Source organism: Manacus vitellinus, unplaced genomic scaffold (assembly GCF_001715985.3).
Source record: "Manacus vitellinus isolate BGI_N305 unplaced genomic scaffold, ASM171598v3 scaffold_7_pilon, whole genome shotgun sequence".
Classification (NCBI taxonomy): Eukaryota; Metazoa; Chordata; class Aves; order Passeriformes; family Pipridae; genus Manacus; species Manacus vitellinus.
In genome coordinates, this window is record NW_021940813.1 from 27681040 (window position 1) to 27694824 (window position 13785).

General features: G+C 40.8%; 1 protein-coding gene across 1 annotated transcript in view; it reads left to right on the forward strand.

Annotated features, from left to right (window-relative positions):
• The window catches only part of AFF3 (AF4/FMR2 family member 3), a 384684-nt gene extending 372085 nt beyond the window's left edge, over positions 1–12599 (forward strand). Inside the window, exons 18-23 of the mRNA XM_029964773.1 lie at positions 1232–1368; positions 3445–3516; positions 5094–5187; positions 9218–9267; positions 9398–9612; positions 10994–12599. Coding sequence (XP_029820633.1) covers positions 1232–1368; positions 3445–3516; positions 5094–5187; positions 9218–9267; positions 9398–9612; positions 10994–11115 — 690 coding nt within the window. The 3' untranslated portion in view covers positions 11116–12599. The remainder of the gene's footprint in view (positions 1–1231; positions 1369–3444; positions 3517–5093; positions 5188–9217; positions 9268–9397; positions 9613–10993) is intronic.
• The last annotated feature ends 1186 nt before the right edge of the window (positions 12600–13785 follow it).

A 13785-nucleotide genomic window follows, 5' to 3' on the forward strand; every position in this document is an offset into this window, starting at 1 on the left:
AATCACCTTGCTGGGCTCAACACCACCTGCTTTGGCACTGCATTACTTAACATAGGCACTTAGAGCGAGCAGCCCTGAAAATCTCTCTAAGTCTCTCTGCTCCTCAGTCCCCCATCTGTGAAATTGGGATAATAGCACTTCCACCTCCACTGGAGCATCAGGGAGAGAAATACAATAAAAAGTTTGTGAAGTTCTCTGGTATGATCGCAATGGGAGTCATATAAGAACCTAAAATAGATTGAAGCCAGTGTGCCATTCCAAAGTTACTCTTTAAAATCTTTATCCGTTGGAAAAGAATAAGGTCCATTAACCTTTCACTGTGTGCATCAGATTTCAGCCAAATACATCCAGTCCATTAATGGGCTTTATGTACCGCAGGAGTTGTGACTGAAGGAGAAAGAAGTCAGGACAGAGAGGTATTAGTATGATTCTCCTTTCACATCAAAAATGAAATTCTGAGAGCGGATAAGTGGTATGTAAGTGTACACATATGAACATCATGTGTATATTTGCATATACACTGTCACTGAGGACATATATATGCACATATATGCCTATAAGCACAAAAATATACACACAGAGTCAAAGAAGTACCAAAAATAGGAGAGGAAATGGGACAAGGAAGGAGGATCTCAGAAGATGCTGAGGGAGCAGCATATCCTCCTGAAAGAGGAGGATATAGAAAGCAAATTCCTGACAAGTGGAGAACAGTGCTGAAAATGGTAGGGATAAAGAAGACAGGGTAACAGAGATGAGACTTTGTATATGAGTTAGTAGTCAAAGTATTTAGTTCTCTTCTCTTAGTTCAGGGTTTCATTTACCTTTCTTTGTTGGGTGATAAAAAATTACATCTGCAAAGATGTGTGAAACACTTTTTAATGAAAGCTTGAACAAAAGGCCTGATGAGTTTGTGGAATTTCCAGCACTGGAAGAGCTTTAACAAACACTTGTCAGGAATGTCCTAGGCAGACCTGATCCTTCTTTGGACACAAAAGTGTTGAACAAATAATATCTCAGAGCTTTTTTCAGCTCTGCTTTCTGTATCTTCTGCATGATTTTCACTCATACACAGAGTTTGATGGGGTTTAGCTTTCTCCCAGAAAAAAAAATGTGAATCTGAAGATATACCAACTGGTGTCAAGTTTACAATTTATGTTGAGAAAATCCTATGAAATGTAAGCACATCTTGATGATTACACTATTTCTCTGTGTCCTTATTTTTTCCCTCTAGGTGGAGAAGTTTGGAAAGGCACTGAATTACGCAGAAGCAGCACTATCATTTATTGAGTGTGGAAATGCAATGGAACAAGGCCCAATGGAATCTAAATCCCCTTATACCATGTATTCAGAAACAGTTGAACTCATCAGGTAGGAAAGGGAGGAGATGGTCTCAGGGGTTGATGATCTCTGTGCAAACATGCTCATCTGCATTATCACATAGTTTCCTACATACAGGAGAAGGGGAGAAGTGAAATCCTCATAAGTGCCTGGTCAGTGCATATGTAATGTGTATGTATTATCTGTGATTTCTTTAGAAATTAAATCAGGAAACTTTAAAGAATAAAAAAAAAATTTAAAAAAATGGACCAAAAAAACCGGCACCCAAATACTTTTATATTACTTGAGCTGCAAATTACTTCAAGAGTGTCATGATGTAAGTCCCAAGCTACTGAATAGAGAAAAATAGTAATCCATAATAACAAAACACTCTCACAGAATGGTAGTTTGAAAAATCTTGCAATGTGTTTAAGATTGCTGTTTAAAGGTTACCTGAAAGAAGATGTCAACAGGGATAGAAAAATGGACACTCAAAGTCCACTTGGTGTGTATGCTCCTAATGTAGCCAGTGGAGTCTCAAAAGCAGCTCAGCTCACCCTAAAGCCACCCCTACTTTTAGTCACCTTCATGGCTCTCCAAACAGTACAGTGTAGAATTCTGTCCCATCCACAGTCCCTATGAAGAAAATATGTCTCTAAAGTCCTTTTCTCCATTACAGTTGGTACTGACCATTAACATTATTGGCAGTGCTGGTAGAGAAAACAAAGATCAAAATCATCCCAGCAGCTGAGGGACTCTCTGCAAGAGAGTGACACACTAGTGGAGAAAGTTGCACTGCCAGTGACCACAGCATCATTCCTCAGGACAGTCAACCGTGCAGCTCTCATCAGGATTAAGTTCATAGGAAGCAACATATTTGCATTTTTAATAATATTCATAATGGATCGAAGCTTCTAAAACAAATGCATTATTTTGGACTTAGTGCTGATGCAAAAATTTTCCCGCATGTTAATAATTCCACTGGCATTTTATTCCACTTAGGGTTGTCTTCTGATGCATTTCAGTGGATTGAGGCCAGCTTTCTAACTAGGAGGTTATTGAACAAAATCAAATAGGTTTTTTTCTGTAAAAGAATAGTACACTCCATCTCTGCAATTCTTCCCTTCCTTTTTTTTCCCCATGTCTGCAATTCTTCTTTTTTTTTTTTTCAAAAGGCAGAAAGCTCTTTCTTGTCTTTCTTGTCTGCCCTGTCTTTTCTCATGGTAGTAAATATATGATCCTAACTCTGGAAATGAATTTTGCTTGCAGATCCATAGCTTTCAATAATATGTGTAGCTGTGGTTGTGTTGTGGTGTGAATTGCTGTTGATCTCACTTTCTGCAGCTCAGAAAAATAAGTGGTTTGCTAGGTATGCCTGTAGAAACAAAATGTTCATGCTGAAATTTGGCACAGATATCAAGATTAAAGTCTGAAAGCAAAGGTAAGAAAAAAATCACAAGCAGCTAATTATGGGAAACAGGTATTTTTCTGGAAGTGAGCCCAGGAGCGCTCTGTGTTGTCCTAACCTTGTCTGTTGTTCAGGTATTCAGCTGGAAGCTGAGATTTCCAGAAACCAATTTGTGATTGCATAGCACATACACTCTTGAAACAGCAGTGCTACCTCTGTGGATGTTTAATATTTATAGAATCTGAATGTAATGTCATATGAGCAAAAATAGCTCTGAGCCACATGTTCCCCCTATGCTGCGCTCTGCTTGGAGGAACAAATCGGGGTAGACACGCTCAGAACTGGCAGGGTGAGGTCAGCACCAGCTTCCAGGCAGGCTGTCTGCCTTGAAATGCTCTGAAAACCTTTCTGCATGAACTCTGTGTAACTGGGTCTCTGCAGCAGCAGAGGTTATTTTGGTAAGACGGTGTCACCTCACCAGGTGCTCCCCTCTGGACTGATGGATGTTCAAGGGAGTTACTGCTGTTCAAAGTGTGCAGGGAGGCATGCTAATGGCAAAATAGCTCTGAAGCACAACCAGAAGAAACATATGTATGTCTGGTAACTTAAGCAAATATGTATAAGGGGCAGACCAAATTACATTGGCCAGCTTAGCTCTCTAATCAGTAATATAAAGCTGTCTCAGTTAACTCACATTGGCTTTTTTCCTTTTGCTTAAGGTATGCAGTGAGACTAAAAACCCACTCAGGCCCCAATGCCACGCCAGAAGACAAACAGCTGGCAGCGTTATGGTTAGTAGATCAAGCTTTCCTCAAAAGGCTTCTTTTCTGCAGTAAGCCAGTTCTTGAAAATCAGATGCTGGACGCAGCCAGATAGAATGATGTTCTCTGTTGAAATTAAGAGAATACTTTCTGCTCTGGAAAGGTCCAGCCCTTGTATCACTGTACCAGGTCTGCATTCTGTCTCTGTATATAAGCAATTCATACTTATTTATTGACTGTGACAGGTTGGCTATGGTATGTCAGTGTAATTAATTTTTAAATGCCTGATGGTTTGTTGTTTTTATAAGTGATGTACTTTTTTACCAATAGCTCACTAAGTTCTTTTATGGCTGCCATTTTAGGCTCAATAATCATAAATTATATTTATATTATATGAAGGGCAATATGGTGATGGGGATAATTAAGCCTCTTAGATTATCTACTAAATTGAGTTTTCTAGATATATATGTAAGCACCTTAGATTCTATAGGATGCTTGCTGATTGCTAGTAAAGTAGTAGAATGTTATTAAAATCAAATTTTAATTTAATATCTATGTAGTTAATACATAAAATACCTATTACATGGTTAGTGAGTCTCAGTAAGTGGACATTTACAATCAGCAAGTGTGTTTTTAACATCTATTAACCATCTGTTAAAAATCCAAATGAAATGCATCTTTAGCTTCCATAAATAAGGAGCCCTAATTAATCATTTGTATAAAAAGGAGCAAAATATTCAGAGTTACTATTTTTTTTAATGCCCTTTATCTGTCACTGGTTTGCTGTGTCATCGGCAGGCGCACAGAATGCATTAATGGCAAGTGCTTTAAAAACGCTTAGGTGGGAGAATGACTAAAGAATGGTTAAAAAAGAATATTTAAAGCCGTATTAGGAAGGCTTGCTGAGAACTGCTGGAGCGCTTCGGTGTGTGAGGAACCACATCCAAATTCAGGGAGCTGCTGCATCTGTTTCAGCAGCAGAAAGGTCAGCGCGAGGGAAAGCAGACGGAGCCTTCTCTGGGCGATGAATGGCAATCTTAACTCACCGTCTGCCAGCCAGCAGATGAGCTGACACCATTTGCATATGTGCTGTACCTGTGAAGGTGACAGAGGGAGAGTGATGGTGGAGGCTGCGAGGCCGCCGCATCCCCGGCTGCTCCCGGCGCCCGCCGGGCAGGCTGCCAGCCCGCCCCGCTCCCGGCCCCGCTTCTCCTGGGGAGACACTGTCCTCCAGCGGCCACAGCCGGGATTTCACCGCCGGCTCTCAGGACAGGAGACTGGCAGGCTGAGCAACCCTGGCTGGCACTGTTTTTTTCAGGAGCAATTTGCTAATTAAGGGGTTCGCTGAGGTTTGGGCAGTTCCTGGGCTCGGCGAGCTGGGGAGAGGTCTGCACTTCCAAACTCAGGGCACCTTCTGCTGCTCTGGGTTGGCTCCAGGACTAAATACTGTTTTTTAAAACAAGGCCTCTGCTGCCAAAGGAAAAGCAAAACACACTAGGTTTTTGCTTTGAAAGTGGTGTTACTGTGGGGCATTCCCACACTTGCCAATCCATTGGGATTTCTGTTTAGGGGTCACCCTTTACCTTCTGCTCTCCCTTATATTCTAGTTACCGCTGCCTGGCTCTTCTGTACTGGAGGATGTTCCGACTCAAGAGAGACCACGCGGTCAAGTATTCAAAAGCGCTTATTGAGTATTTCAAGGTGCATTACTTATGGCATGGGTTTAGATCAATGTATCATTACAGGGGATGGAGCATTGTACTAAAACAGTAGCTGTGCTGGGCTGAGTTTTTTCCCCTGTGAAGTCAGTGGAGTTTTACCATAGACTCCCATGGCAACACCTGATCTCTAGTCAGGTCTGTTGTCTTCACAAGGGCCCCTCTCTGAAAAATACATACTGTGTCCCTTTACAAAGGATGATAAATGTGTTGTACTAACAAACAGGTACTTTCAGATTATTCTTGGTCAGTTGTCCTGCTCTGTTATGAATAGGTTTTGCAGATTTTGCTCTGAGAATCTCCTCCAGGATAACACCTCCCACTAGACAACCTGTGAGTTGAAGACTTTGCTTTAGATCAGTCCTCAGATGCAGGGCTTCCACTTAGCAGGATCGATAGGTACGACAGTGCAGTGGGACCATCTTCTTACCCAAGCAACTGTCAAACAGCCCACGCTGTCTTCAGTGGGAGTTGTACAGAAGCATCAGAGGGCAAAAAGACCACCTGCCATGTACTTGACACAGCACTGTTGGCTTCTCCTTCCTACTTTGCTTCCCCTGCTTCTGGTTTTCACTCTCTGCCAAGTCCAAACACTGGTTATTTTGAAAAATACCAGAAGTCCCTCAAAGTATTTTACTAGATTTTGACAGGCAACCTTTTCCTGGAAAGCACATCAAGAGCAAAACCTTCCAAGTGGAGCTCACCTAGCAGTCAATCCATCCAGTGTTTGATGTACAAACACAAAAATAAGCCTTTATCATCCTGATTTTTAAAAAAAGTATGAACATACAAGTACTTTAAGACAAACTGCTTTGGGGGACCTGGACAGTCTTTGAACCCAGGGCTCATCTAGTGGGTTTTTTTGCAGATTTGAGGAATCTTGAAATGAAAAACATCCATCCTTTGACATTTTGTAAATAAAAAAATTCAAATACAAGCACGAACGCTCATGACCAGATTCTGAACATGTGAAGACAGTGAACGGAATTGACAGATCCGTTATTGTCAAATAGAAATTGAAGTCAATGTAATTGCTTAAAAAATCTTGCAAGATATATAACTCAACACTTTATGTTTCTCTAACAATGACTTGATTTCAGGGGAAAGAAATATGTACCTATTACAGTACTTTATTTTTCTTTACCAGTTCAGAGAATAGCTGCATTAAGAAAAGGATGGTCAGGCTCTCAACCATGTAAAATGTCTCCTACTAGCAGACAGAAACTGTTTCACAGAAAACATAAAATGGACTTACACTCTGCTGTAGTCAAGAAGAGCTTGTTTTTTTTCAGAGCTCCTGCTGATATAATGATAGCATAGTTTCACATTAGAAAGTATTCTCACCTTCGAAAGTAAAAATGGAAAAAAAATCCATTTGCTATAATTTTCAGTGGAAAACAAGCCAATTCTCTACTCCTTTCATATTTGGTATCTTAAGAGCTTTCAAAACCAAGTTACACGAAATGCTGACTGCATTAAGAACTTCCACATATATTATCAATCAAAGAAAGATTTTAAACCTTGTCACACATGTTTGCAGGGAAAATTAGACACACTTTTCCTTTAGAAAATAAAAAATTATTATTTAAATCTCCTTTTAAGTCTTTTATTTCCATTCTAAAAAAAACTAATGCGGCAGAGAATTAAAAAGAAGGCACAGATATTCAGGGGGCAGGCACATTTGAAAGTGTAAAGAAACCAGGAAGATGGTTAGCAGTAGGCAAAGTGGGTTAAGAGATGGTCCCTTACAACATTACACTGTTTCGAATCCTTACCCCCACCTTTCTGGTGCAGAACTGAGATAAAGCTGGACAATATACCTAAAACATGAGGAAAAAAGATGTAGGGGAAGTTGTACAGTAAGGCGGGGTTGGTTACATGTACAGTGGAAGTATCCTTGACTCTACTTTGATTTCTATATTTTCCTGCCTCCAACTCTGCAAGTATACTCAGTTTCCATTACACTAGAAAGATGAAGGCCAGTAGCTCTGCGACAGATCAGAAAAGAAAGGGGGGGAAATTAAACTATTCTGCAGGAAGAACAAATGCCAAGGATTCTCACGTTGGTTCTATTTAGGATGGTAAATGAAAACTTTTCCTTTTCTTTTCACACATTAGCCCTTCCTGCCAAAAAAAACCCCAAAACCCCAAAACCTAACTTGTCATATCATTTACCTGGGACGTAGAAGACCAGTGTCAAAATGCAGGAAGAATGCCAGGGCACATATGGTACTGGTGTGATCACTGCTAAAATACAGCCAATGTTGGGGTGCCCATGAAAGATATGAGAACCCAAGAGGCAATTCAGAGGACGCATCAAAAGCGAGACAACAAACATATTCGAAGAGAGGCTCAGGAGATATGTCCAGCTTAGTGCAGAACAGATTAAGAGGATATAATCATTGTGCATATGGAAGTGGAACTGATAATATCAAATGACATGCAGTTTTGCTGGCATTGGACCAACAAAATCCAAAAGCCAGCACTGAAGTTACGAAAATTCAGCCTTAAAACTGAGAAACAGTGTCTGTTTTTCTAACTGTGAGGCCTGCAAAACACTAAAACAGGACACAGGACAACAAGGAAGATAAATAGTGTCTTAGGATTTCAACATCACTAGCTATCCCTTTTAAAAAGAATAAAATACAGTTCAAAAGTAATTTAGCTTCTTGTAAAAGCTCCATGATTGGTGGAAAACAGAACTTGCAGAGTACATGCCCTGGGGGATTACTCCTGGCTTGAAATCCATGAACGTCTGATTACCATTTTTCCTTCCTAAGCCATGAGAGACCAAGAGTTTTTATACTTCTGTTACTGCTTGTAACTCCTGCAGTTTACAACACCTGCATCCTTGCATTTAAAACAATATCCATAAACAGATCTCAAGCTGCAGGACTTTGCTTGTTCTCCCATGGATGTCAAGAAGGGAAGGTTGTTCTCCAGCACACAATTACCTGCATATACAGTTTCAGGGGAGAATGCAAGGAGGTCACTTTCCTCTAAAGAATCAAAGCTTGGCCATTGCTGAATATGAGGCTGTGGATGGGATGGACTAGCAAAGCTTGGTTTCTTAGACTTCTGGTTTTTACATCCTTCTGTCTCACAGGCCCAGGATTAAATCAGTCACTGCACTTGAGAGAGGGGAGGAGTTTTTCCACAGGTCAAGTGGGCAGGAACCTGCCAGTAAATTCCCCTCAGCTCTTGCAGGTTAAATACTAGAATCATTTTATGTATCCAGTCTCCATTACTGCTGATACCTAGATTTATCCTGCTCTGTATATGCAGTGCTTGTACAAAGTGGTCTCTCCGCAAGCAGTGAAATTCTTTAGTCTAAGGAAGTATACCAGATAGAGTCTTAATGACTCCAGGTATACACTAAATGATCTAATGTCCCCTTCTGGGGAATTCTGGGGGGGAATCCTTCAGCTAGGAAAACCACCAGTCTACACAGGCAGTCTCTCTGACTCTGTGAATGCTGCTGTGTTCAGACCAAGGGAAACAGCTCAAGAGGAGCAATTGTGAGGGAGATTCTTGAGCCTCGTGGTTAGAACAGCTACATAAGCTGAGGGAGCCCCGATTCACATCTCTGTGGTCAGCCAAGCCGAGCAGACTTGCAGTCTTGAAGGTCCTAGAGGAATGACATTTGTCAGTGGGGGCAGGAGAGTAGGAGGAAAGCTTTCTGATTTTTTCCATCACAAGAAATTCCAGCCTAAACTTCACAGAGCCCTGACATCACTTTTCTGAATTCCCAGGATTTCTGTGGAAAGGTTCCATTTCAGCTAATGTGTTTTCCTAATCAGCCCCTATCCCAGGATGTTTAATAGACTATGATTCAAGTCTGTTCTGCAGCAGTGCTTCATCGCAACACCAAAAAAAGGCTGACTGGATTTATTGCATCATGAGATGCAATTACCTCATTTTCTTTACATTTCTGTATTTTTACACTCTTTACTGTTTTCATTTTGTAGTCTTATATAAATTATATGCATTGTGAGTTACTCTTTCCTTTCCAGAATTCATCAAAATCTGCACAGAACCCGTCTCCTTGGGGTGCCAGTGGAAAGTAAGTTGCACAGAAACTCACATCAGATTGGCAGTCAGAAACCGTATTTTCTTACCTGCAGTATAGTCTGATACTCTGGTGATTTTAATCCCAACACCTTTTAAATAACTGTATTAACATCTGTTTCTAGGAGCACAGGAACTCCATCACCTATGTCCCCCAGCCCATCTCCAGTCAGCTCTGTAGGATCCCAGGGGAGCACAGGGGCCCCTTCCCCATCTCCTATCATCAGCATTCCTCAGCGCATTCATCAGATGGCCGCCAACCACGTCAGCATCACCAACAGCATCCTCCACAGCTATGACTACTGGGAGATGGCTGACAACTTGGCCAAGGAAAACAGAGGTGAGCAAGGCAAGGCAATGGGCTATTTTAGAAGACTGCTACATGATTTGGATCAGGAAAATAACTATTTTGATAGGAAACCTGTCTGCAAAGTAGGGATGCAGGGGTGTTTTTCTCCTTTGGTCTGTTCATAGTGTGTTCCAAAACAGCCCAAAAAGGCAATTTTGATTGCTATCTCACTTAGAAGAATCTAATTTTTTCCTTTATTTGGGTGGCCAGGACTTGTGACAGACCAGTTGCAGACATAGCTGTGGGTGGCACTCACTGCCATCTGTGTCACTCTGGAGAGAAAGAGCTTCTTGCCCCCAAAGTCGCAGACGTGGATGAGATGTGTTTAGCCAGACCACGTCAAAAAGCAGGAGAAGAATTTCTTTCTGCAGAAGGAATGAACAGCCCCTAGCCCTCCCTCCATCCAAAGCGTACACAAATGGCAGTGAGGTGCTTCACTCCCTCTTCAGTGCAAACTTGTCTTCTTCTGAAATGGTTTCCATGAGCACATGCCTCAGCATCTGACTTGATGGTAAATTATTCCCTGGTTTTCAGGATAATTTATGTATTTAAGGCAGGGACAAGGGCAGAATTCAAGTCAAAACAGGACACCTAAGTGTAGGTGTGTGCATGTGAGTTGGGGGGCTCATCTCCCATTGCAATTGATGGAGCTTTGTTCAATACAAACAGCAGAGTTCAGTGTTGTTCAGTTCACCCTGAAAAGGAGACAGAGATACAATCCATGTGGCTAACCACAGCCACCCAATGCCATTTGAGGTGTCCATACCTGCACTGCCATTCTGTCTCCTGTACATCCTATGTTAGATCTCCAGTCCACGCTGTGCATATCAACTGCCTGAGAGTATTGCATTGTCCCTATCCATGGCATGGGGGTTTGAACTGGGTGATCTTTAAGGTCCTTTCCAACCCAAACCATTCTGTTATTCTAATGCCTAGTGTCTAGTTAGCCAAATTACTCCTTAGGCTGAGTTTACCATGTTGTACGGGCCTCTGTTTCTCTGTCATGGTAGCTTAAATATCTAGCATATCACATATGTATCATTAGACACTTGTGTGTAGACTTTTTGATTTAGTTGTCCCTAATCTCAGAATAAATCTTGCCCAGCATCTGTTTGCTTTATCAAGACTCAATGGAAATTATTGAAAAGCAAAGCTGAAGAACTGTTTTGTTCTTTAAAAAGAAAATTGTTGTGCATCAGCCTGTAACATCATGAACCACGGCACTTTAAAATTAATCTCACCAGTGCTAAACTTTCATTCCCATGAAATGTTCAGCTTGACTCAATTTGCAAGAGAATAAAATCTATTAAAGGGTGACAAGTAGCAAATAAAGGTTCACTCTTCTGATGCTGAATCTTTTTTTTTCCTGCAGATTTTTTTAATGATTTGGATGCATTGATGGGACCTATCACCTTGCACAGCAGTATGGAGCATTTAGTTCAGTACACTCAGCAAGGACTTCACTGGGTGCGGAATAGTGCTCACTTGTCATAATGACTGCTTGCCATTCACATGGACAGTATACCTTTCATGGATAACTCAGTTATTCTGGACACTGTGCTACAGAAATAGTCAGCCACAGCATTGATCCAAACAAAGGTGAATATTTCTTCAATACTGAGCAAAATTTTTCTGACTGTAGACATGTATGTGTGCAGCGGTACAATATACAGTGATGTCTCTTCAGAATGAATTGTTTGTTCTACATCACTCTCAAAACATTTTCATACACTAGAAATACTATAAAGAACTGATCTTGATGCACAAAACATACCCTTTCTATTCTTGTACTAAAAAACTCAAAAACCAAAATCTTGATTGAGCCGAGTTGATTGAGCCGAGTGCAATAAGCACAGATCCCTATTCAGGAAAGCTCAGAGTAGATTCTTAACTTTAAGCTGGTACTGAAATCCTGATGACTTCAGCAGAGCTTAAGCACATACACAAGGGCTCTCCTGAACTGGAATGAATGAGGGCAAATTATAGACATGGAGAACTTTTACTGCGAGCATGGGCACGTCACAGAAGTTTCAGTATTAATGTGCCATCTCCCTGTTACTTCTCCACTGGAGCACAGAGAGGAGTTGTGTAGCCCCATTAAGTCAGACAAAGATGGCATTCCTTCATGTGCAATAAGTTTCAACAAATTGCATGCGTTTCTTTATCTCCTGTCTTTTTAAGTAACTTTATCTCTTGTTCAGTTCCTCACCAACAGTACAACCTACGGTACCAAGCAAAAGGCCTGAAAACAGATATGCTGATAGCAAGAACTTAAAAGAGACAGTGGAAAATTGCATTTTGTTACTGACAGTAAATAGATAATGAAAAAATATGGCAAACAGCAATCCACTTAGGAAAGAAAATGTGTTAATTTCAGCTGCACACACACAGAGACAGATATTTATAACAGTTGTTGGCTTTCCATGGGAAGGCTCCATCCTGCAGATTTTGACTTTCATATCTTTTTCATCTAGCAGAAGCTTGCAACATTTTCTTCCAAGCTGTATGGGAGCATTACATGCAATTTCCTTTATCTGGGAAGCTGAGTTTGCTGCTCATCAGGCTAAGAACTGTTTCCTATCATAATCCTCTCACTCTCCATGCATAATCCTCAACTAGGCTTTAACGCTTCTTGATTTATGGGATGTTTTCAGTTCTTGTTGACAGGCTGTGTTTTTCATGCCAGAAGAATTAATCCCATAATAATTGGAGTTTAATTTGGGTCAGCTGAGGTCAAGGCCAGTTCATATCAACTGTGCTTGCATTCAGTGCATTTTTGTTCATTTTAAGTGATTTTCGCATATTTAGGGATGTTTTTCTGTATTGGAAATATAATTTTTTTGCAATCAGATTTGCACCCTTTACTCAAATCATCAGCTCCAGTGACTTCCAATGGACTGTTCTTGTCTGAGTCACTAGTTAGACCCTTTCGTTATTGTTTTCTGATCTCATTTACATACATATTAAGGAAATTTGAGTACAAAAGACACTTTCAATAGAAGATACAGGTAGAAGTAGCTACTGATATAAATGGTTGATTAAATGGTCCTTACTGCCTTTTTTTTCTTCCCTCATTTTTGAAGAGCTGCATTCTGAAGAAAGGTACCAAACAATGCAGCATGATTTCTCAGTAAAATGTCTTTGGTAGCACAGGTTGTATGTAAAGATGGGCTGGTGAGCACCCTGAGCCCCACATAGCTCTGATTTTGGCAAGGCTCCTTAGCATAACTCCAGCTATTGCTCAGGCTCAGAGCCTTCACTGTGTTCTTTGGAGCACCTCAGCAGGGTAGCTACCAAGGAGCTGCTCAGCCCCAAGACATCCTGGGACGATATTTATGTGCCCATCAGTGCTCAGATACTTCCCCCACAAGAGAAGTCCTGAGCTCAGCTGTGGTCACCTCTTAGCATGGACTTGAGTGTTAGAGGGTGGCTGGCTCTAAGAGTGAACACATACATGCCTTTAAATGACAAAATACACAACCTCTGAATCCTCCTGTCACTCTTAACCTTGGCTGTTACCCATCCCAGAAGGAACACAGTTTGTTTCGTCACAAGTATCGTGGAGAACTTGATCGGTGCCTTTCTGTTTATCACTTGCCTAATCTCCAGCTGTGGAAGTCTGTCAGGATATACTAGACTAGTAGCAACAGATTCTGTCAGCTGCTTCAATACCATATGAAGGTACTGTGGAATTTCTCCTCAGATCAGGAAAGTGAAATTCCAGTTAGATTAGCTTTTGTTTTCTTTGACGGTGCCTATGATGTTTATCTTCAGATAAGTTTGGGGTTTTGGGAGCCCTTTCTGCTATTTAATGTTGAGAAATTTTAGAAGTGACATATATTACTTGCCTTAAATGGAGTTTAGTTTTCTTGCACATGTGGCATTTGAGTTTCAAATATGGAACTTTGAAGCATGTTTATTTTACTAAGATCGGGATATTTTTATTAATCATGATGAACTCTTTATATGTATATAATATGTCAAGAAACTTCAAAGAAATGCAAGAATTAATGCTGTTCTGTTGTAACATTTCCAAGTATTAAGGATTCTTGCAGATGATTGTTCTTTCCTGTATGTTGTTCTCATATTGAATTATTTTGGCTGAATACTCATTGTTTCCATGGAAAAACACACTGGTTTTTAGTGTTTGTGCAGGCATCATCT